Here is a 26,105-nt window from a genome sequence, read left to right as displayed (position 1 = left end):
GAAGAAAAAATATGGTTTTTCGTTCTGAAGAAAAAAAACATTAAAAAAGTCACTGGACTCCAAAATTTCGGTAATTATTCGGTCACGCTTAATACCATTTCATACACAATTTTACTTCAAATGTCAAGAGAATCACTGGTAAATCAAGTACGTCCCTTAACACCTTGTACATATAGATAAATAAAAATTGCCGCTAAAATAATGAATGTACGTGTCGATGTGATTTGCCAAAAGCTCAGACATGGGCAACCATCAAATCAATCACTAGTTAGTTGCACATCAGGATTTACTTTAATCCAGAATAATTATTAAAATAATTAAGAGCGATGTTTTCTTCAACTCACCCAAAAGTAGTATTGTATGGAAGTTTAAAATACTGGAGTTTTTTTTAAGAAAGCAACGCTCCCAGTTACAAATAACCCGACAGTATTTAAAAAACTTCTACTACTACCGTACGCGGAAATATTTTTTTTATTGTAATATAAAGAATATGAGATATTGTAAAATAATATTGTAAACAATCTTTTATTTGTACAAATATATTTATGAAAAAATATAGTTTTATGTATTTAAAAAAAATTGTTTAATTTTATTTATTTCTCCGAGTGGTTGATAATACAGCGCAATTATGGAGGGAATGTTGCTTGTGTTGCCAATGTTGCCTGTGTCGTAATGAAGGACCAGTCGAGGAATCGAACTCACGACACGCTTGGGTGGGACCCAAACGCAATACTAACTCGGCCACCGACCGGTCTTTATGTAAAAGTACTCAAACTAAACCTTTTAACGTTTTGCTTGTTCGAGTAAGTACTTTTTATCGCGGGTATTAACTACCCGTAGCTCCTAACTACTGAATATTGGTGGCAAGTAAATTTACGTATTGCGCCCACAGGCTAATTAAAAACAAAGCGATTTATTTTGCCGTCTGGCAGCTCGCGTACAAAAGGTTCATCTGGAAATATACACACAAGATTCATTATAACGTAGTTTTACTCGTCAAGTGATGTCTCATTGATCTTCTGATTAATCTAATAGGTATTCGAATACCCTGGAGAAATATTAACAAAGATTATTACGTGAATTGGTATCTATCTATTTATTTGTAAAGTTGGTGGAAATATGGACTGTAGAATTAGTATAAGAATGGGTAGACCACCACCTGGAAAATAAAAGATTCCAGATTAAAGTCCTTCCCTCACAAAATATTTTTTTCTGGGGAAATCGATGTCAGAATATCATGTGACAAATTTTGATAATGATAAAAAACTATTTAAAATGTACGAGGATGCCTTGCCAACAATATACCCACAACATAGAAGTAAATGACCGGTCAGTAGCTGACTTGGCATCACGTTTGGGTTCCACCCAGACGTGGCGAGTTTAATTCATCGGCAAGCTACGTCCTCCACCATGAGACAAGGAACATTTTCCGCTTACAATAGTGGGAAATATTTCAAATATTGTCAGGTTTTTCGTTATCAGGGATTGATTGTATTTCTTAAAAATAATATATATTCAAAAGTCCATTTTTTTTCATTTTATATACATCTTTTTTTTTAATTTTACGTAAAGGTACTGTTTTATAAACTAGATATAATTATCTATCCTGTGTGTATTTTAAATAAAAATTACTACTTCATAATAATAAAAATTTTATATCAAACGTGAAAAAAGTTGTCGAAAACGATTACCACATTTTATCTTCATTATTAACGTAGAAAATTGAGAGAACTTGATATTTAGAAAACACATTCGTTTTAATCAGAGAATTTGTAAGAAAACTGTAACGTCACTATTTATTTTGTTCATATAATTAAAAAAAGGAAATAATTTTTAAAGTTATACAGAATGTTACGTTAACGGCGCTTTATTAGCGGCGAGTTATTCACTTTGGCTATTTTTGGAATTTTATTCATGGCATCCAGTAAAAAGTATTTGAGTCATACTGGAATGAGTTGTTGAGTATAAAAAAAGTATATAAATAAAATATGGACGCTCGGTCATATTTGACCCTATAACGCTGGAGGGTAAAAAATACTGTGCAAAAAAAAATCATTACTTTCTGGAATAATAAGTTAGGTTCAGATACAAATTTCAAAGATATCCCCAAAGTATTCATAAAACAAAACTAAAAAGAGCCCTATAATTTGAACATAAGAATTCTCTACGTCTAAATTACATTTCTTATCGCATTGGAAATAAAATTTGAAAAATTATCTATGAATTTAATTTGTCGAGGATAAAGTTTAAATTTAGTTTTACGTAAAGTGCTATCGAATTTTTTTGAAATAATCAAATTTGACTTTCTAGTGAAGAAATACGTTCCCAAAGCATGAAGTGAAGTGACAAATAAACATTACTAAGAATCCTTCGTTTTCACTTAATATCAAATATTTTATGTCCTCATAAACAGGGTATTTACTCAATACGGAAAACGAGCCGAACTACGAGATAAGGTAAATATTATATAATGCTGAAATACTCCAAAGAACCAAAGTACAAAATATAAAATTATATAAAGTGCTTCGGAATATATTCAATTTCTCACCGTGGAAAATAAGATAAAAATCTCGTGTTAAACAATGCTTATCTAAGTTCAAGATCCATGTAAGCCAAGCAGTTTTCGCTTTCATACAAACATTGTGTATTAAGTAGATTGTAACATCACAGACAACGAACTATTGCTTTGTTATTATTATGAGCAATTTTCGACAATAATGAAAGCTTTATTCTTAAAAATAAAATGAATCTAGTGTATTTGCTTTTTACTTCTACTTTATTGAAAGATAAAAGAGAATAATCCGATTTAGCAGAAAAACATAATATTGGTAATGGAATTTTATCAAAAGCACGGCGTTAATTATTGATAAAATATTCCACATTTAAGCCTATGAAATACATTATACATAATATGTTTCCGTCTTTATGAATCTATTAGAAGAATTATAATATTTACGACGCAGACGTTCAACACTTTCGTCTCGACTAAACGGCATGACGGAAAAATCATAAGTCTTGGATCTATTTCCGATAAAGCCCAATGATAACGAATAATAATTTAAGATAACCACAGCGCCGCGCGTTTTCCAGCGAGAAACAGCGAGACGCCGAATATCTATCCTGTCCAGACGAGAGCCCTTCAGAGGCCGACCAATCACGCAGAGAATTCAGAGGATTAACGCGAATAAATTGTTCACGCAAATACCTCACCGCAACGCAATCTCGCCCGGACCTAGTGTACAACACAAATAACGCAAATTTCACGATGACAGGAAGCTCGCAACTCGTAGCGGTAGGAAAATGACTCAAAGGCACATTAAGGAGACACTATTAGCATATTGTTATTAATAGCAGTGTTCCTGAATAGGTAAATTATAGAACTTAGATTGGATGTGGCATAGGCTTATTTTTTCTTGGACCTATTTTAGAATTACACATGGAGGGCCATCAACGATCTGGGATTTTAATGATACTTAGTTTAACAGTTAGATTCATGAAATTCGAACCGATATGGGGATTGGTTTAGTACTTAAAACAACATTGAGGGCTTACATTTATAAATCAAATAAAATCTTAGCTAACGACCATGTATAACACCGTGTCGTGGGGTTACTGCCAAAAGTTCGTAACTACATTTTTTGGTTTTTATGAGAGATGATTTTAATATTTATGTATTAAAACCTGTGTCTGGAATGAGTTCATGTTCATGTTTGGGTTCATCTCTTATGTCAATAAGTAGTTTTTTAACTACTGCTTTTTTAAACTTTGTAACATCATTTTGTAGAAAATAAGAAAATATTGTAAAAGCACTTACAAAAATAAGCATGTTTGTTTAAAAACCAATATTCGAATGATTTTCTTTTAAATTAACACTAACATTATTTGATAAAACCCTGACTTTAAAATGATGATCACTCTTTAAATGGAGTTTACTCCAAAACTTGTTTTTTGTAAGTTCCCAACTTTTGGTAGTAACCCCACGATATTTAGTTGTTCTGAGCAATTCGGTGATTTGAACTAATATGTATAGAGGTAAGATAGCCGGTAGGTTTCGATATAAAGCTATTGTCTTGATGTCAGCAGGCGAAGATGACTACGACACCGGGAAGCTGAGATTGACTTGAAGCGATACGCGCTACGGCTTTTAATGCTTTCAATCGTTCTACCAATGTCAACTCGTGTTCAAAATCCACATCGCGAGAAGCAGTGGTAGGTGCAAGTCACGGACTAAAAATAAAGCTGAACAAGTGATACGGAAAAATGTGTTTCGCGCCGAAATGAGCTTACGACCATAAATAAACACGTTTTTATTCCGACTTCCAAAAGTGGCGGCATCAATATTGAATTCTATTTGCTTATGCTACGACCATTCATTATGTAGACGTTGAAGTTGAACCACGGTGGAGATTTCAACACTGAAAACGTCCATCAAGAACTTCAATCATGATAATATTTAGAAATTCCGTGGAATGGTTCCTGTGATGTTAAACGAGCAATTGAAATAAATGACTGCAAAATTTATATGACATTTTAATTTAAATACATAAAAGATTAACGAACGTGATTTCGTTAGAAGATATAAATTATTCAGTAAAGCCCAATGACAAGCAAAAAGTACGTCAATTGTAGTGCTTTCAATTTCGTAGTTTTAGTAGTAAACCGTCACGCGCTGCGTAAGGTTGTGTGCTACCTCTAAGTAAATTGCCTTAAAAGAGCTAAAATGTACTGGCGTGTGACGAGAAAGTGTTTTAATTACTCGGCAAACACTAGTAAAAGCTAAGGAATACCATCTCATTTGTAAATATACGCAAATTACTTATAATTTGCGATTATCATAAATAGTTGTTTCCCGTCTGAAGATTTAGAGTAGAGGTCTGGGCGCGAAAAAGCCAAATTACGAAGTCAGCGTTGTCGCCAACTAAACTTCTCTGGTATAGTCTTATCACTTATCACTCTTTTGTGTGTTCATATACTTGCGTTAGAACAATATACAAATCAGCAGTAACAACGAGTATCAACAACAATCACCGCCATTTGAAAACTATCGTTGCTCTATTATGGCACGGCACTTATCACTTGACACCTAAAAATCCATCAGGCGCCCAGGCTCGTAACTCTAGTCGGCCTTGATGTAGTTTCGACGCAACTTTTGAATACGAAAGCGCCACCCGGTTCTATCGCTAAAACGGGACTGCAGGCCTAATATTTTATTAATCAGTAAAACATGTGTTATGAGGATATCGGAACACGTGTCCATAAAAAATCTAATATTCTTTCATTTCGTCATTATATTTATCAGGAAAAGCGCACCTGCATGAATACGTGTTTCGATACATTATCAATGGACTTATATTTTATTAGGCTTGCCATCACGTTTTTAACAGGATTTTAGTAAATCAGCCATACTCATTTTTCTCCGTGTGTTTCTTACTTGCTAGTCTTACCACACTGTTTTAATTTTGTAACACAATAACAAGTATGGATATTTTGTAAGTTAATTGGTAAAGTCAATAACTAAAATGAGCAGAGCTAATTATTATATTGTTTATAACTATTGTTGAACATGAAAAAACAACCCCTACGATAGATACAAAGCGTAGATATGATTTTTTTACCAAGCATTATATCATACATAGTGATAATAATGAGCTATATTAAAGAAGCCTAAACTCGTGAATTTAGTCAATATTCCCCGATGTTCGCCAGTTTGAGGAATGTCCAGTATGCAAAATGACATATTTCCTCTGATATGAACATCTGCTCGGAATACCGACCCAACTTGGTCAACGGCGGAAAACTTGTGAAGAATTCTGTCGCTTAATCGCTACGCCAAATACCCGACATGCCTAATACTTCCGAGGTACCCAGGTCTAGTACCCACTTGTCATACTCATATGGGGTTGGAACGTGAGCTTACATCATGCAATGAAGTTAGTTATTCCAGGCTCATTGTACCCGATTTAATACTTTTATTTCAAATTACAGGACAAATTAATAATATGTTACATAATATTCTTAATCAACAATTTTTTTTTTATTTTTTTTAGTTTTATTTTTTTTTATTAATATCCCAAACTAGGCAAATGCCCGTATTATGGTGGTAATAAATAAGAAAATATAAAAAAAAAATCATAAGAAAATATCAAAAACATATAAAATAAAATATAAACACAATTATACAATGTTGTCCATATATCGTTATACAAATGGTAAAACAAAAACAAATATAATAAATATAGGAGATTTTCAAACATTGTTGGGTTATTCGTAACCTGGGAATGTTTGTCTTTCTTTTTAAAAAAAAAAAAATATATATATATATATATATGCGATAATATGGATAAAGTCGGAATTAATTCACTTAATGGCCTTTCTTCAGTCAGACAATAATTTCATTCAGGAAGCTTTCCGATTTCATTCTGCCACATTCTATGAACCATACGGTTATTTTCTTTTGAAGAGGGCCTGTTTTAATCTTACTGCATTGCTGCTTGAACTCATTATACACCTTAGGAGCCAGAAATACATGGAAACGTTGTCCAAACGATGTGTTCATTTTTGGTACTATCATCCTTTGTTCTGATCTTAGTCTTGTTGTGTAGCTGTGATCAACAAGACTATGAAGCTTGGGATTGTTCGTATAGTACATTGTGAGTGCATGTATATAAATCTGTCTTACATCTAATAATTTTGTTTCCTTAAATAAGGGTATCGATGGATACAGATAAGGTTTTTTATCCATCACTCTTATTACAGCTTTTTGTGCCTTGGCTAACGGATCTAGTATAGTCTTGGCTGCACCGCCCCAGCTTAGTATGCCATACCTGATAATTGAATGGCACAAAGCATAGTACACAATTTTAATGGTTTTCTTATCAACAATGTTGCGTATATCTTTCAAGAAGAAAATTAGTTTTCTTATTCGTTTGGCCGTATTTTCAATATGCGCTCTCCAGGTCAAAGAGTCATCTATTAAAATACCCAGATATTTGACTAATTGCACCTTTTCAAGGTCTTGACATGCGCATGGGTGAGATATTTGTGTTCCTGGGGTACAGGTGTCATTTGTGTTGGAACCCAAATTGTTGTGGCGAGATTAATATGTGCTTATTGAAGAAATTCATTCTTACTTTGACAAGTTTTTCCAGGATTTTAGATAAAATGCTCAATAGAGAGATCGGCCTGTAATTACTAGGAGAAGACGGATCTCCTCCTTTAAATATAGGACAAACAATTGCTTTTTTGAGGCAATTTGGGCATACTCCAGTTTGCATCAGTGGCGGCCAGCTAATATGTGCTCCCGAGCGCCGAACAACCAACAAGATTTCCGACATGACTAATCACAATACGAAACTCGGTTCGGTTATAATATCTCATTCAAAAGGTACCTACTTATTAAGCGCGCTTAACTTGCAGACCGACTTTGACTTGTGCCTATGTTCGTAGCAGTTCGTTTTCGATTGCGATCCAAAATTTAACTGCTTTGTCGCATATTCTGTGGAACAGTCGAAAGCGTGGGTACATACCAGTTCATACTATTCTTTGCAAATAATACCATATCATGGACGGCGTTCGGGGTTTTACCACCACATCAGAAGGAACGGTTTATTCAGTAGAAAGTTAAACTAAAACGCGTATGTTTAATGTTATTGTCGATATCGTGGTTTCAATTTACCATCTGCTATTTTCAGCGAATGTTTCGCTTCTTGGATACAAGCATTTAAGATAAAATTTGTCATTAAGAGATGAGTGATGGTCAGATTACTTATTATCAGTTTAGTCAGTACTCGCCGTTGCCGGGCACGGTCTGTTGAATTAAAAAATGTTCTTACTCTGCGAAAGTTTTTAAGTTTAATTGCAGGTTATATCGATCTTGTACATATATCAATTATTAATAGGGTTATCAATTGCAGGTTATACTAATTTATGATTACTTTTGTGTTTGTTCAAAGTATAAATTAAGAATGAGTTTGAATGTGGAATACATTAAGAACAATAGGTCGAGTTTTGAAAACAAAGTGATAATAAAAAATGCCTGTCCACCTAAAATCTGAACTGATAATAAAACAAGAGTGAAAATCTGGATCGAAGAAGTTTACTCGATCATTTAACAAAACAATGTATAACAAAGCTTCGTAGCTCTGTGCATGTGATCAATTGAATAGTTTATTTTGTTTTACGTGTTTAATTTACGATGTTGATTCAGTTTGGACAATCAGCGGGTGTTACTGATTTAACTCACCTTTCTTAAAAAATCAAAAAACATAATTCTTGTCATTTACATTTACAAAAAGTTTTGAGCTTAAAGGTTTTAGGAAAAGTTGACATCAGAATGCAATTGGATTCTGGCTACCGTGCCTAAGTTAAACACCATAATGAGCTATTTAATAAAAATCGATACAGGTCAAATTTCCCAGAACATGATTTCAATGTTACGTTTAAAACGTATGACTTCCTAAATAAAGTTCAGTAAAAGTGAACTCTGTAGAATTTACGCCCGCGACGATTTTTCAAAAGCTAACGGCCCTTTATCAATTTTACAAATTTTTTATAGTACTTGTTTATTAGAAGACTTTCCCGAAACTGTGAAATTACTAAAACTTTTGTGCACCATTCATGACCTTTGGAATGACCTCAGTTGAAAGCTAAAGATGTTTCTCAACGTTAAAAAGAATAAAATCTTTTTTAAACACGTTGAGCCAGGACAGATTGATCGCACTATCAGTGTTAAGCATTGATAGAGGTCTTCGCTAAACAAAAGGAGCAGAGAATAGAACTTCTTTATAAATAGGTATGTACCTTTATTTAATTTATTTTATGACTTAATGTTGTAATCCGGTGAACCCCCATATATTTTGACCACCGGCCGCCACTGGTTTGCATGCTGAGATTACAAATGTGTGTTAGCGGTGTTATTATACCTTCTTTGCATTTCTTTATGACATTTGCAGTGATCCATCTATTCCAGGTGCTGAGTTGTGTTTCAGTTCAGAGATGATCCTATTAATTTCTTCTTTGTTTGTTGGTAGAAGGAAAAGAGAATTTTGTTGGCTTCTTCCTGCTCTGTAGTTCAAAGTTAGCTGTCTTTCTGTTGTTTTCATATTATTTAGGGACGTATTGGCAAGTGTCTGTCCTATTGTTGCAAAGTAGTTGTTAAGAGTGTTAAATCTATTTATATCAGGGTCGGCGTTATTTGTCGAGATTTGCTCCGTCTTGATTTGCGAGAAGTCTGTGATTTTATTCGGGGCTATGTTAGCAATTTCTTTAATTACGTTCCAAATTTTCTTTGGGTTTTGTGAGTGATTTTCGATTTTTCTTTTGTAATATTCCTCTTTTACAGAGTGAATAGTTTTTTTACACATATTTCTATATCTAAGATAATTAAATTTCATGGTCTCGTCTTGTGGATGTGTTTTACATTGCATGTGCATCTTATCTCGTTTCTTAATACATTTTATTAAGCCTCTGTTAATCCATGGTTGTAATGCTTCGTGTGTTGTTTTTTTTTGTTTTTTGGTTTCATATTTTTTTATTGTATTTTGAAGAGTTTGAACAAAAATTTCCATTGCAAGATTTGCGTCTGATGATGTCAATATTGATGTCCAGTTTTGTTTCAACATGTCTTCATTAATTTTTTCAAAATTTAGGAGAGTTTCGATATTTTTTATTTACCCAATTACCCAATTGGCAGAGATATATTCTCGGGTCCAATTGAAGAGCTGGTCTAATTACTAATGCTTAAAAATAATAAAGTATGCCATGATCGCTTTTGGTATACCATAATTTACACAATTTTGGTCCCCTTTGTAAAGTTCACTCTAACAATATGGAACGAGTTCAGTCAAAATTCCAATTGAATACGTTAATGATGTCAGCTTGGTGAATCAATTACATCCAATAACGCTGTCTGACAGAAGAATTACATCAGACCCGGTTGTTTTACACAGAATCATTAACAACTTAATTGACAGCCCTGCCATCGTCGCCACTATTAAATTCCATGTACCGACTACCAAGGAACACAACACAAAATTTAACATTCTTCTGCAATACATACACAACCAACTATCGCTATCAGACATGTTCACTAACCAATAGGAAGCAGGATCTAGGCAACAAGTTTGGGGGTACTACTGATATACGAGGGTGGTCTAAAAAGTTTCCGACCTAACAATGCAATAAGAATTTTTTTCTTAAGTTTTTTATTTATTTTTCTACGTAGTCTCCTTGTAACTGTACACATTTTTCCCAGCGATGCTCCCATCTCTCTAACCCGTCCAGATAGTACTGTTCACAGAGGTGATTGCCTCCTCATTTGACGAAAATCTCTGTCATCCGAGGGCAGTTTTTAGATTAGGGAACAAAAAGAAGCCGCTTGGGGCTAGATCTGGTGAGCAAGGCAGATAATCAAGCAGTTCGAACCGTAATTCGTGTATTTTTGCCATGGTAACCGCTGAGGTGTGAGACGGCGCGTTGTCGTGGTGAAACAGGATTTTCTTTTTCTGCAAATGTGGCCGTTTTTCCGCAATTTCTGCCTTCAGCTTGTGAAGTAATGATGCGTAGTATGCTCCTGTAATATTTTTTTTCCTTTTTGAAGATAATCAATTATGATAACTCCATGACTATCCCAAAAAAACAGCCGCCATCACTTTCCCAGCCAAGAAAACAGTTTTTGCTTTTTTAGAACCTCTTCCTCCTTTGCAGTCCACTGTTTTGACTGTATTTTTGTTTCGGGCGTATAATGGTGGACGTCCCGAACATTCGTCGTCTCTAAAGCTCTTACGGTGACGTTTAAATTGAGCTGCCCAAGAATGTGGTAAATGATGGTGCAGAGTCCCCATACACAGAGTTCAACTCATCTTTGATTTGCGTAGGCGCATTGCCTTTCAAAATCAAAAAATTAATAACAGCTCGATACTCAATTTTTCCATTTTCACAAAAATACACACATCGACTCACTCAAACGACTGTCAACTAAAAACTGCGCGTCCAAAATGGTGGAAACTTTGGTGAGTAACTGTCAAAAGATGCACAGCTACATTCACTAGCTTTTATTGACGAGTACCGCCAACTTTGTGTTGAGGTCGGAAACTTTTCAGACCACCCTCGTATTTACTGACACCATTTATTAAGCGTAATCCAAACCAGCAAGTTGTTAAATCTTACAAATTATAGCAGAGTTGATAACGTAGTTTTAGTGATTTGTCTTATATGTAGTATTGTTCTAGTGTCTATTTAATTTTATGTTAATGTTACACGTTTCACTAATGTTGTTTCATATTTAGCTTTATCGGTTTAATTTTATTTCATGCTTTAAAAACGTTGTGTATAATTTTAGATAGCTCACTAGGTATATTCTGTTCTTAAAATCCATGTAAAGCCCAGCTGGGCGTAAAACCAAACAATAACAAAAAAACAGTTAAAAATCCACGATAAAATTAAAATATTAGAAATATTGAACAATAAATAAATAGGGAAAAAACATAGAATATAGCAATAATACGTCTGAAAATTACCGGCAAGATATAATAATATTTTCTTGAAACATTATTAGATTTACTAGCCGGCTTCAAAGGAAATCGGAATTGAACGAAATCGGAATTGAACGAAATCGGAATTGAACGAAATTGGAATCGAAAAATATGAAAGAAATTATACATCATGTATTATTTATTTGCTTATTTAAAAACACCATAGCTCACGATGAATATGACGTAGCTAAAATTATTTGCGTTGAACTAGAAATATCAGATAGAAAAAGCTGTAGAAGCTTTCATGACGGTAGAACTTACCGTACGAGAGTTGCCTTTTTTCTGCTATATTTTTTAAATTAAGTATTTAGAATACAGAGTGTTCTAAAGAAATCATCTCGTTTTCTTAGCGTTCTTAAAAAATATAACAATTACGACAGCTTGCAAAATTATTTTCCAACATAAAAACACAGACACACTAATGTGTAAAGTTCAGTACATAATCGGTCGACCGGTCAATCTTTCGAAACTTGACGAGTTGAAGCAAGAAAATACGGTAAACAACAATTTATAAAACCAATATACGAAACTCTATTAAATTCACAGATTTTCATAAATGTTTGAATTTATTTAAATAACGTTAAAAAGCCAAGGGCGCTTTACAACTTCGTTGACATTTTACAAATAAGTAGATATTGTTGATAATTTAGAAAAATAAAGCTGATGGAGTGAAAATTGCCTTATTTACGACGGTGAGCCGTAAATATTAAGAAAAAGTTTGCTTTATTATTATTTTCATTTTGTCCGTTTGATGAGCTGACAAAGAATTGCCAGGGAGAGGATGTCTGGCTATGGCAACACTAAAACGAGTCAATACGAAGCCATGAAAAGGTCGTTAAATTGACATCGAGCCGAGCAATTGCCACCGTGGGTTTATAAAATCAACTTTCAGAAAGCGTCTACTCAACTGAACTTTACTTGCCCAACTGAAATCGACTTATTCATTTTCACTGGGAAATTTTCAGAATCAACGAAACTTTCCCGACTACTGACAGACAAAAGAATTTGATGCAGTAAAAACAATCACTGACACATGCCGGGATAAATACCAAATAATAAATAATTCCATAAGATTCTTTAACTATAAAGTAGAAAAACTAACCTAGTATTACTAAAAAAACCCTCAAGCTACTAGAATATAAAAATTAAAACAAAACGCTCTATTATTTGTCCTTTGTTTGTAAACGAATAATAATAAAAATATATTGAAACACATATATATTGTAAAGCAAATTACAAAAATATAAAATCAAATCACCTTTATCCAATATGTTTCTCTTTAAACAAAGAGGTTTCAACTTGATGACATTAAATTGAAACATATTATTTTATCATTAAAGTAGGTATATTATTTGCCAGGAAAAAATTGGAAAAGCTATACCGACACCTTCGAACGCTCCGCGACAAGAACCAGGGAGTAGTGTGCAAACACTCAGAACTTAATGGAAACACTCCACAATGGAATGGAACGGAAAAAAGAGCGCTATTTCAACTTTCATAAAATAAACCATATTCAAACTTGTCTCGCGCAGAAAGGCATTTCAGGAGCGCGCCGGTTCGCAACCGATCCGAGTCCGGCAGCGATAAAGCGTGCTGAACTTAGAAATGTGCGGTCGCCTCATGCACGAAGCTCGCCACACTAATAGTTTTTTTAACCCGCAGAGTTTCATGAAGCTGTAGTGGAAAACGTACCGCAGTCACAGAATAAAAAGTCATGCACATAGAAATTCCGACATTTCCGTTAAACTTTCAGAACGGTTTTAAAACAGACTTTGATTGCTTTTCTCGAGAGTGGTGAGTGAGAGCGGGTGGCACGCTTTCCACTCTCCGCCCCGCCAAATGGAGAAACGCTGTTGAGCGCATCGGTCACGCCGTCGAAGTATCGAACTAGAAACCCGAAGAAAAGGGTTATTTGCCTGGTGTTCCTAGAGCCGGGGAACAGATCGAGACGGCGCTCAGGATAAGGGCTAAGGGCTAAGGGCTAGTGGCAGAAGGGGTCACGGGCGAGTCGGGACGACGGACGTGGCCGCCCTGTCAAGTATACACATCCCTCCCGGGAAATTGGCGGACATGTGTGAGTGGAATTAGGCGATACCGCAACAAATACGCGCCAACACTCAAACTTACGTATCCGTTCACGGCTGTCAAGATTCAAAAGTACAACTTTAATACAACAATAAATATAACTACGAGTCACCTGTGAGTCAACGAAAACGACTGGGATTTCAACAACTTTTAAAATAATTTGAATAAGGTAGAAGAACTGATAAAAGATTTCAAAATCACAATAATTACTTGCTTTTTATGTTTTATCTTGATTTATTTTATATTATGTCGTGTTACGTATTCTCCTTCTTTAGCCAACATTTGGGACAGCATTATTTTCAGCTGTTTAATATCTTTTAAAATATGGCTTAACGTATTACTCTTATTTACGTAAAACCGCCAGACAAACTTGTTTTTAATCTTTTACTTGCCGGAAAACATAGAAAAAAGTTTTTAAAAATACATCGAAATACTCAGAGAGAAAAAAAAGTTTTTCAGTGTTTTCTATGTGATGTAGATTCACCAATTTCCCGCTTGCACTACGAGTTTCCGGACATCGTGTAATTAAGTCTTAGGAATATATTTTCACGACCAGTCTTGTTTTTCTTATTGAATTAAACCAACTTGGAAAGATTCTCTCCCAAAAAATCACTAGAGAAAACTTAGTAGTTTTGGAATTTGATTAAATGCTCAGATGGTACACAATTTGCGGAAAGTGTGGAATTTCCATATTTAATTGAAGCGCGCAGATGCGGGTTGGTAACGGTTTGTAATATCTTGCGGCAATCTCAAAGGTTTCAGTAAATGGTAACTGATACACAAAGCTTAGAGCATTTAAGGTGTTTCGTATTCAATGGAAATGTTAATATCGAAATGGAACGATATGGCCATGTGTCGCAGAATATAAAAGGAAACGTTGTCGCCTCGGGGGCAATGCTCATATTGTCAAGTGCCCATATTAAATCCCTTAACAATATCCGTCAAGGGTTCACAATCGATACGGTTTACTTGGCAAGTGGGAACGCTGACACGACCCGTCCGTATGAATATAAATTGAAAACTCAAATTTCCGCAACAAAATAATATCAGTCTGTCAGGAGAGTTTGTGAAGATTCTTAGATCCTAGAGATAAACACTTACGACATCTGGAACCGAAATTTCTTTGAACAGTATTATTATTTCATATTCGATTCAATTTGTTATTTTTTCTCCAATTGTTTGTTTTTCGGATTTCATTCAATTCAACATTTGTTGAAAAAACACACCCGATTCGGTATCTCTCGGCGAAATATCATTCGACAGAATGTTTCAAATAAAAACGAGAGTTGAAGATACATGTTTCATATCGAATTCTGTATTTTCAGGTTGCAATAGAGAAGTGTAACACTTTTAAGGTGGCCTCGAACCGTGCGTGTATAAATCTCAAGCCTTATCCATTACGTCTCACGGAACCAATTCCTCCCGAAGTCTCAAAGCAGATAAATCTTGTTGAAAATCCCATGTTCTAGCCAAAGCTGGCTACTGTAGATCTGTAGTCTGTACCGTGCCCTTCACCTGTAAACTGAGCACAGTACACATGTGCGTAGGTACCGCCCGACACATCACCGTACATTATCTTTTATGGATGGCGTAAAAGTCACATTTTCCTGCCTCGCGTGGCATTTTTTATTCTAGCGTAACGAAACAACGGATTCACATTCGACAGATCCAATCGCGGGGTAATTGATTATGTGGGAGCTGCGTGGAAAGTCTCGCGATACAAACAAAATGCGTACACGTTTCTTTAGCGATTCAGCATAAAATTGATTTTCAATATGTAGGCGAAAATAAAGCAATATCCAATACCAAAGTCAGATGTATAAAAAGTAGGTAGGTGGTTTGAATGCTAAATACCCAAGTACCTGATACTTGTGATCGTTTTAATAATCTTGGACAAGAGTTAATAACATTCTTGTGCTTCCTTCACCTCCTTCAGTCATTATTTCATAGAGCCTAGTAGTACTATCAAAGCAGATGTTGGAGTGTGGATGAAGTAATTATGATATCGTATCATAGTAATTATGAGTACGTCTGGCCTATAATAGTCACTTCTGGATTACCCTCCAAAATTGGGCACCAATTAGGGTAAGGATTAGGACAATTGAGTGTTAACCCATCGATCGCCTATTGTTGATTGGGTTGATGTGGACTAGTACCTACCTTGTTTTACAAAGTAAGAAAAAACTTGATACATTCTTTGGTTCCATTGAACCATTAACGAAACATTTTGGATGTTCCAAATCACAACTGAGAGATCGATGGTTTATGAAGATGAATTTCCGCATACCTATTACTCGTTAGCCATTAGGGGAGTGGGGGTTCAAATAGTGTGACTCGTGTTAGATGGGGGTTAATTATATATGGGAAATAATTAACTCGTCATATAGATATATGCAGGTGGGCCTATATAAATCGTAAGAGGGCCTCTGGTATGGTAACTATTTCTTTTGGCCCATCTGGAGTATGATCGTATGTTTTGTTATATTATCTTACACAACCTATGTAAATACTCTGAGGAGAGTATTTTTAAGGAGTGAATCCAGGTCGGAACCGACCATGTTGAAATGTTGTGCACGTTTTTGCTATTTCTGCCGATTGCCTACAGGCGCCGTAGGGATCAATTACTTTCTTCGGAGCACCTAGAATTGGCATCTCGGTAAAGCAAATCAGCATTCCATTGATCATTCAAAATGCCGTGAGGCGATAATAAAATAACTAAATGATCTGGCGTTTTTTTTAGTTAAAGAAAACACGCTTGCTTATAGCAATTATATGTTGCCTACGAGTATCATATTGCAAGCTGGTCATATTTCTATCATTTTAGGTATAAAGAGTATAAGTCAAAAAACTCTGGGACAACTCTTCATGTGGTATCAAAATAAAAAAAAATCTTAAAAATACATATCAATTAAAATAGGCATTATTATCGGTGCAAGTTTGTACACAACTCATTGGAAAGGAGATGAAAGGAAGCGGACAGGACGGACGCGCGTGGCTGTGCGCCATGTATACAAAAATACATCGGAGCGCCACCGTCGCATGGCGGGCGCGCGAATGGTGTGAAAGAGCGCGCACGGCGAGGGTTGGCCGCCTGCTACAATATATTCGTTGCATAGAACCATAGACATATGAATATTAGTAGACCTGCCCTAAGTGATTAAAAGCGTATTATCCCCACTCCCCATACCGGTTCCATTGGAGCCGGCTGTGCTCGCGTATGGCCTCAAGTGAAATTTGTAAACGTGACGTCATCATTCTTGTGCGAACTATGGTCGAGGCATCATCGGTTCATTTTACGAAATAACACGGCAAAATGTTGACTTGTACTATGAAAACTTGTAAAAATAGATTTGAAAAAGAGAATAAACCCAATTGTCGTATTACATTCCATATATAAGCATTATTTTACTTTATTTTAAGCATATTCACATCGTATAATATAGATCAGTTTTAGAAACATATACTATCACATCGAGAAACGTCTGGACGCGAAACACAAAGCTGGTTGGTTGCTGGGAAGTAAATTATGAACATTTATAAAAGTGTCTTAACTAAATACTTAAACGAAATATTCGACTCTGAAAATAGAACCGAATTTTTTTTCCGAATTTGGACTTCGCAAATTTGTTCATAACGTGGCGAGTAATTTGCGCTCCCATGTAAAAATGTCTATTCATTCAAAATCAGATTTTACTTTTAAGAAGTAAATGGTGATATTATAATGCGAGATGCCTATTTACTGTCAGATTGATTTATTGACGAATCACAGTCAGCCTTACTCCCTTCGTTCTTCAACAGTTGATTTTACCCCTCGCCATTATCTTCTCGTCTATTAATTCCTATGTCTGTGCATAGAACCCTGTTTAGCCTCGGGCCCTTGCTATAACTAGTCCCTTATGCTTAGCATGATAGATTTTGTTATGCGATGCGGGGACAGCATGAGGGGATTAAAAACATTAGTATTTATTTTTATGTATTTTTAATTTTTTTTTATAATAATTGAGTCTGGACCATAGAGCTTTACAATAAGAGGCCATATTGCGTACTAACATCGTGTCTTTAACCGGTGCGCACTGCACGTAGACCGAATTTTGTAGTTTCCGGTCGTTCGGCATTAGAGCGTTGGAGGCCAACTCGGACTAATTGGACGGACACAAATGGAACCTATTTTTTCGCTTCATGTGTCATCTAAGTATAATAAGTCCTTAAAATGGTTCGGTATGGGCGGGTATGTTTTAATGAACTGGCGTATCATGTGGTGTTGTTGGCGTGAAGTGTTTACCTGCCGATCGTCTGCGGTACCCGGGCGGCAGGAAGGCGGGCGGCGGCGTGATGGGCGGGTGCGGCGGGTGGGGCGGCCAGGAGGGCACCACGTCAGGGGGTCCGCCCGCGAGCTCCAGCAGCTGCTTCTCGCAGCGACGTCGTCTGCCCCGCCCCGGAGTCAGGGTCTTCATGGTGGCCAGGAAGCCAACACCACTCATGGCAATACAACTACCAAAAGCACTCCACACCAATTGTCTTATCTAAGCTTTCATCTGCACCGTAATATGTTCAACTATATTTGATATGTTTAACTGGAGCTTCTTCTTCTTTAATCACTAATATAAGCATCTTTGGTCTTTGGTAATAATATTATTAAGTCCTTTATTTTGCTATATTGCGCAATTCGGTAGGTTCCAATCTTCGTTAATTACAGATTCAGCCATTTGACGTCATCAGACTTCGACTCTTGGGAATGCTATTTCGTTCCTTCTTAATACAACATATCAAAATCTTTTAGTAATAAAATCTTAAGTACTAGGCCAAAGCGGCAACCTCAAAGGAGGTTCTCTTGAAATGCAATTGCAGTAGATTGCTTTAGTCGAATACAACAACGGCTTCTGTTATCTCCGGCTCAGATGTAATATAGCGCAGTTAGAAGTCAAGTTTACGCTTGTACTGGATCGCTTGCGCCAACGGAACTGTACAAATTCCAATGCTGACGTTTCAGGAAACGTCGAGTGCGGTGATTGTACAAACTTGCAGGAATAGCGCTGGTATTCACCGATCACCGTTTACCACATAACGGCCGTCGGGAAGGGTACTTCATTCGCTCTGTCTCCACTTATTATTGTATGTTCTGCGACACTCGATTGGAAAGCGATTTAGGGAAAATACTCGAATATTGGAAGACAAACAGATCGAGTAAATATTGCGTAATATGCGAAGCGTTTATGATTTTATTGCAATAACGAACTTTAAATATGTAACACTTATTCATAATATTCTTACATATAACATTTATAAAACTCTATAATATTAATAAAGTCAATGGAATTTATTTAACAATGAATATTCTGAAAAAATAACGAGGAAAATTAAATTATATTGTTTCATGATTGAACATAATAATAGTCGATGTGATTAAATTTAAAACCTTGTCACGAAATGTAATTTTCCGGATTACAAAATAAAACTGTTTGGCTGGTAAAGTCAGAAGTAAATTATTCATTCACTCATTATTACCAGACCAAATAATTTCAAACTATATTGACTTTGTTATCGGTGAATAAATTTAAATGAAATTATGAAAAATCTTCACAGCGGCGCGAAATATTCGAGTTAATTAAAAGCTTCCGAAAACTTGATATCGGATCAAAGAAAGGAAAACGAAATGTTAAAACTTCCAATAATTTTAAACTGTATTCATATTTATTGTTGCAGCGAAAACGATAAAAAAATATTAAATTTAATTAAAAACTTTATAAATTTTTTATTCGTTTTTCTTTAATAACCATTAATCAAAAATTAAGTATATAAGTATATTCTGTGTATAAAAAAAACATTTATTTTCATAGACAATGGGAAAAGATAACAAAGAAAAATCTAATTTACGGAATCGTATGAAAATAAATAATTAAAAAAAGGAGCACGAATCCGGAGAAGATTGATAGTAACTTTATTTAGATGATGCTTGTATTAAATTTTAAAGGTCAAAGTCTAGTAGGTACTGTGTTCAACAGTTGCTGTTATAGACATATATAAAGTTCTTGTTTATTTTAAAACGAAAAAAATATAATCATGACACCAGCTCACAAATTAAACAAAACATAACAGAATTAGCACGAAAAGTCAACAAACATTCAACATAAACAACGTTTTACTATTCTACGATTTAACAGAAAAACTTAAAAACTCGCGAGCAAAAGTAATGCAAAGAGTCGACAGTCGACAGCCGAAAGCGCGCCGACGTTTGCCCGACGCGGTGCAATTTCAGATGATATTGCTTGACGCGAGTCGGTCCAGATCACCTCGTAGCGGGAAGTTAGTTTAGTTTCCGCTACGCCGACAGCCCCGTGGCGGCAGCGGCGAGCGGCGAGGGTAGCGGCTGGTAGCGACTTGCTAGCGGCTGCGCGCGTCCGAGCGGCGCGAACCGCCGACTGAGAATACCGCCACTTCGGGTTTCGAAAGCCCAAACAGACAGCGTAACAAAGCGAAGCTACCGACATAAATATACCCACCTCGCGGAAAGCTCTAAGTTGCGAAACGAAAAATCGCTGAATAGATTCCGCCTCGTTGCGAGGTGCCCCGTACTTCGTCTCAAATTGTTGGAATGAAGTTGAAAACACGCGGGGGCGCGCAAGCCGGGGATTGCGCGTCAGCCTCCTTCCATCTCTTGGCCGCCTTTTCCAGGGGCATCAAATCGCGTCATTCCAGGGGAGGTTCATTTTAAAGCTTAATCTAATTTAGTGTTTTTAGCTATGCGCGAAAAATGTTACGAGATTAAATCATTAACCAGTGATGATTTTTTTAGAGAAGTTTTAATATCATAGGATTATAATTTAATTTTAAAATACAGAAAAAAATTCATAAAAAATGTGATTGCTGTGAAACAGACGATTATTTTTTTGGTAATTTAATATAAATATATTTTTTTAATTCTTTGATTAAAATTACGATAACCTGGACTGAAAGCCATTGGAAACATTGATTCCCACCAAAAACAGTAAAGGTGACAAGGATCGGGATGAATATTTGAAGTTCGTCCCAAGAATGGAAGATGTGCCACAAGCGCGGCTCGACGGCTGAGCTGGCGAGGCTGGGCGGCGCGGATCGTTACCGGCGCGCAGCCTTCGCCCGCCCCCGCCCCCGTCCTGCCCCCCATCACACCGAAACTACTACCCCCGCCACATGAATGAACTGACAAGAGAACGAGGAACGCGCGCATGCGCAAGGAACCGTGATCGGCATTGCCGCTGCGAAAATCGCTACCACGCGGCTGGACCAGCGAGATATGGGAATTGATTTCAAAATCCTCAGGAACAAAACACCCGGAATATTAAGCGGACAAAGAAAATATTGAGTAGAGATTGGATTCATAGTGGAAAAGAATATGATCTTCAATAGTGGGCTAGTGAAATAATGCTCGCCTTTCAGAGTGGCTGCCAACAATTAAAAAAAAATTAGCTAACTTTCAAAAATATATATTTATTTAAAAAATATGTTTTATTTTCAAAAAGACCGTTATTTTTATTGAAGAAGTGCTATTGTCTATGATAATTAGAATAAAACAGTGAGAATATAAATGGCTGTATTTCATTACATGATACAAAACTTAATTTATAATGCCTATCATGAATTTGATTAACAAGTACCAAAGTAAGTCTGGCTGTGTGATTAAAATCCAGAGCTTTATATTGTGGAATTTTCGTTGCTTTACGGATTGTACGTATACAAAATATTGGACGTGAAAAATAACGACGCTCGTCAATCTTTGCACTAAAGGGGAGCGAAACTAAAGATTGGGAAGTATATAAGTATTTATGAAATATTATGTAAGTTATCGAAGAAAGCAAATATTTTGTAGCTTGACATTTTACAAATGAAAAAGTTCTTTGTTTAAAATCACTATTTGATTTTTAAACGTCGTCCGGTTTCGGTCGATCTCAACATTCATCAGGACAATAAACATGCAAACTAAATTACAGAATAAGGGAAGATTATAAGGTAAACAAAGGGAAAAGAGAAAAAGAAAACACATAAGAGAGGGAGAGAGCATCTAAGACAATCTGGTAGAGGGGAAGGAAAGTAGGGGGTAGGGGAAGGGTTAGATAGGAAGAAAGTGAACAATTTTAAAATCGTTGCATATTGAACTTTAAAATCATGTATAAAGTAGTTCCCTTTCTCCGTATGTAGCTTCTTACCCTTACTCTACCAGTCTGTCCCTGACGCTCTCTCCCTCTCTTATATGATCAAACGAAACTGGTCGACGTGTATAAATCAAATACAAGTGGTTTTAAAAAAAAATTTCATTTGCATAATATTACTTATTTTTTAAAGACTTGTTTTTACAAAATTTCTAACTATTAAATATCTAACAGATAAAAAGCAAACAATACGTAATATACAGAGAAAATGAACGCAAATAAACAATTACGACTACTTAAAAACATTCTAAAACAAAAATAATTTTAGAAAAAAAAAACATATTTTAAATAACACGTGAAAAATAACGCGTGTGTTTGGAAAAAATATCAAAAAGGTGAAACTTTCTCTCGACCCATCGCTTTGCATTGCAATGGGAGGGATGGATTCATACGTCCGGCACTCCTGAACACAATGTGCGCCAGATTCCTACCCACCCCTCATACCTCTTTCTTTCCCAGAACTCCTCCCTTTCCCTAAAAAACCACCCACACAGCATCCCCAAAGATGACATAGACCCTGTGGGATTTTTTTCTCAGGGCCTCCTTGTGTGGTGCTAATGTAAAAAAATAAAATAATTTTTCAGGCTGATATTACCGTTTCATTTAAAGACAGTAGCTTAAATACATACCATTCCTTTGTTATTCCATTAAAATAATGTACAACTATGAAACTGGATAACTCTTCTGTAATGTTTTCAACATGAAAATGAACGTTAATCTTGATGTAGACGAGAAAAGAAAACATCTAAATGAGAACAATAAATATTTTTTCGATCAAATACCGTTGAACGACAAGGGTTGAATTCATAAGTGGAAACTTAATTTTTTTCCATTCAAAATTTTGCGGAGTGATCCGAGCAGACAGTAACAGGAATAAAATTGAAATTTTCTTCGAAGAAAACAATAAAGTCAGAAAAGTTCCTCAAATAAGTAAGTCGGTCGACACGTCAAGCGAGCGGAGGAAATTTACTTCGAACGAGATCTAAAATAAACGAGTGAATAATCAAAAACCGAGTTTTTCAAGAGTCGTTTGTTTGGCCGCACTCGTTAGCTCATTTTAGATAGAAAAATAAAAAAATACAACAAACAGATTCATAAAAACGACATCAATAAGTAACAGGGCGATAGGTGCGTGCGTGTGCATGTTAGTAAAAAGTGGTTTACTCGCCTCTGATATGATTCGTATGTGTTCCATGGTAGCGGAGTTCACTAGCGACTTTGTCGTGAGGTCTCGAAGCTGATCCCCCTGGGGGTAAAAGTAAAAAAATATGTTTTTCATACAAAATACACAAATACACAACATTTTATACAATTCGATACAAACGTGCAAGAACATGGTGAATGAACATGATAAATTGCTAGGCAAAGATAACGAATAATGAAAATAAAAACCGATGTTAAAAAAGTCTCACGAAAACGATAAGCAAGTAGATTATTATAATATACTGGTGGACCCCGCAATTCTTCGCTATTGCTAATATCTTTCTCGGGCATCTCCGACTTCTTCCATCATTCACTACATTATACCACAATGTTAAAAAAACTTCAACAAATCGAATTTATTTAATTTCCGTATCTCATTCCGGTGCACTGACATCGCGTTAAGTATTCCTCGGGCGTCCCCGACTTCTACCATTCAAACCACTCTCTAAACACTCTTGGCACTAATAAGAACAAACTTTGATATTTACAACGATATCGGTCGACTACTATTCGAGTTTTGCGAGTGCAATAATACGCAGGCTGAATTTTTAAACATAATAAAGATAAAAATAACACTGTAGTTTTTCTAGAAACCTAAAATAATAGCTTTATCTCGAATTTGAATATACATATACTCACGTATAATATGCAGACATTTTTTTTTTCAATCCAACCTTGTGTAAAGGTCAAAATACGAAACAGTCGATATTATCGTTAAACATTTAACTAACTTGTACACACGGAGAAAAATTACTAATATAAAATATTAATAATGTATTAAAAATCTGGTCAAATTATTTGTATTTCGGTTGAAAACGTGACTGCAGGCCTTTAACGAATGACAGGTTTCTTAACAAACTATCAGTAAAACACGAATGTGTTATCCCCATATCCCCATATGTCGGAATACGTGTTTATTAAAATTACAATATTTTCTCATTTCGTCATTATATTTATTAGAATAAACGCAGATGCATCAATACGTGATTCGATATATTCTGAATGTACTAATTGTTTGTTAGGAAATGGCCTGCATCAAGTTTATAAAAATATTTTAATAAATCAGCAATACTCATTTTTTTCGTGCAGAGTCGAACTAATTATAATCAACGTACATTCCGTATATTGTATTATGTACAATATTGTTATACATGTGGTACCTACATACAACATACATTTCGGTAGAGAGAAACAAAGGATTTTCCCAGGCAGAGAGAGGGGGAGGAGGTCTGCACAAAGCACTTTGGCTACACATTTCAAGTTTAAGACCAGCTCTAAACACTTGGGATAGCTATTCAACGCCCGAATTCCCCAAAGTCCCGATAGTACATTGTACACCTCAAGTTTGCCAATGCAATAATGAACTAACATAGCGGAAAATGTTGATCAAAGCACAAGATTTAGTTGTTTCTTTGATAGTTAGAGATAAAAGAAAATGAAGTTTCGGTAGTTTTTCTGAGGTATGTAGAATAAAGAGTATATGTACATAGGATACAGGAAAATTTTCATCCAGCTAAATGAATAACTAATGAAACATTTAAAACATTGCTGCCATAAAGTAATAGTTTCAAGATTATGTAAAAGAAAAAAAATAATAATTTCGATATTATATATGGCGCCTAATTTAAAAGGAAAGTACAATCATGAACGGTTGAAATGTTAGATACGTCTATTTTATTTTAAAAGAGGTGAGGATTATTTAGTGAGACTCAAATAAGCTAATTTTTTGTAGCAGAAATAAAAGACACAATGTCGAAAAATAGGTATTCGATTGGCCTGCAATTGATGAACAGGCTTTTGATTTCACATTTAGAATATTAATAATTAACAAAATAATAGACGGTTAACTAAAAATCCCGCGTTGCTTATTTTTATCAGCATGTAAAATCCTGTGTTGCTTATTACCTTATTAGCATGTAAACGAAAGTAACTTACTTACTACTTAACCAAATCATCAACTGATAAAACCAATTTGAGACGAATTTTTCCTTTCCAAGTTATTCGTTTCAAAATTCCTGGATTGCTCACGGGGTAGAAAAACATTAAAATTACATAATATTGAGATTGCATGCCTACTTAATGACTATATTCAATTTTGTTTGAAGCTCCTACAAGATAAGATTTTGAAACAAGACGGCCGAATGTACTCGACGAGGGCTTGACATAAAGGCCCAACAAATTGAGCCAAGTTCACAACCAATTGAGTACCAATTGAGTTTAAGAGGGGGCGGCCCTTTCAAGCCGAACAACCAAATTATCAAAATAAATACAAAATTAAAAACGAAGTCTCGTTACAAAAAAACATCTCAATCTATTTTCCCACCCCTTAAAGCAGAATTTTGATATTTTATGGTGTAACTTTAAACACTTGACGTTCAAAATAAGAGGAAAATTAATGTCTACATCGGATTTCTAAAAACCCGGGCAACGCCGGGGAATTCGTAAAATATTGCATTTTACTTACTATCTAATGCAAAAGCGTTTTGTAAAATTGCTTGGCAATCCGAATAGTTCTCCTGCTTACTTGCTCGTGTCAAACTACTGAATTGTATGTAGATAAAATACTTACGGGACCTGCTCGTTTCCACGGGAAAAGCTACAATGTAAAAAAAAAAGCGAGCGGAAAAGGTGGAAAATTCAACCGATAAAATTCTTAATTTACAAAATTTAATTCCAGACCAATGTTTTAATGGCGAAAAAATGGAGTGAGAAAAAAATGTTAAAAATCGGTAGTTCATGCTGGTCGTATTAAAAACAGATTTGATGGCTTCATACCTCCTGACGGTACCTTTCCAATTTATTTCCCAAGGTATTTAAGCTAAAAAAAAATTAAAGGAAGGAAAGCACTTTGTTAAAGTCATCAAAAAGGTTTTTTTTTAATTTTGGTGTTACAAACTGCGATTTACCTATGAATTTAAAATAAGCTAGCTTAAAATGTCTACTTGATAATTTACGATAATTTAAAACCTTATTCTAATTCTATACAAGGCTTAGAATCGTTATCGGCAATATGCAAAAAGAACAGATTCAGCAACGTCTACATTAAGGCGAACAATAAAATACTTGTTTCAATGCATTGTTACGAGATACGTTGTTTTGG

The 26,105-nt window shown here is 35.4% G+C and overlaps 1 protein-coding gene across 5 annotated transcripts in view; it reads right to left on the bottom strand.

Annotated features, from left to right (window-relative positions):
* Positions 1-26,105, bottom strand: part of LOC149421827 (phosphatase and actin regulator 1) — a 388,460-nt gene that overhangs the window by 56,248 nt on the left and 306,107 nt on the right. For all 5 annotated transcript variants that reach the window (XM_089634064.1, XM_089634066.1, XM_089634067.1 and 2 more), the window contains one exon: positions 22,971-23,048. In XM_089634064.1, coding sequence (XP_089490190.1) covers positions 22,971-23,048 — 78 coding nt within the window. The remainder of the gene's footprint in view (positions 1-22,970; positions 23,049-26,105) is intronic.

The sequence above is a fragment of the Hesperophylax consimilis genome, chromosome 8, assembly GCF_061612785.1.
Source record: "Hesperophylax consimilis isolate HC1 chromosome 8, BYU_Hcon_1.0, whole genome shotgun sequence".
Classification (NCBI taxonomy): Eukaryota; Metazoa; Arthropoda; class Insecta; order Trichoptera; family Limnephilidae; genus Hesperophylax; species Hesperophylax consimilis.
This window is presented reverse-complemented; position numbering and strand designations above follow the sequence as displayed.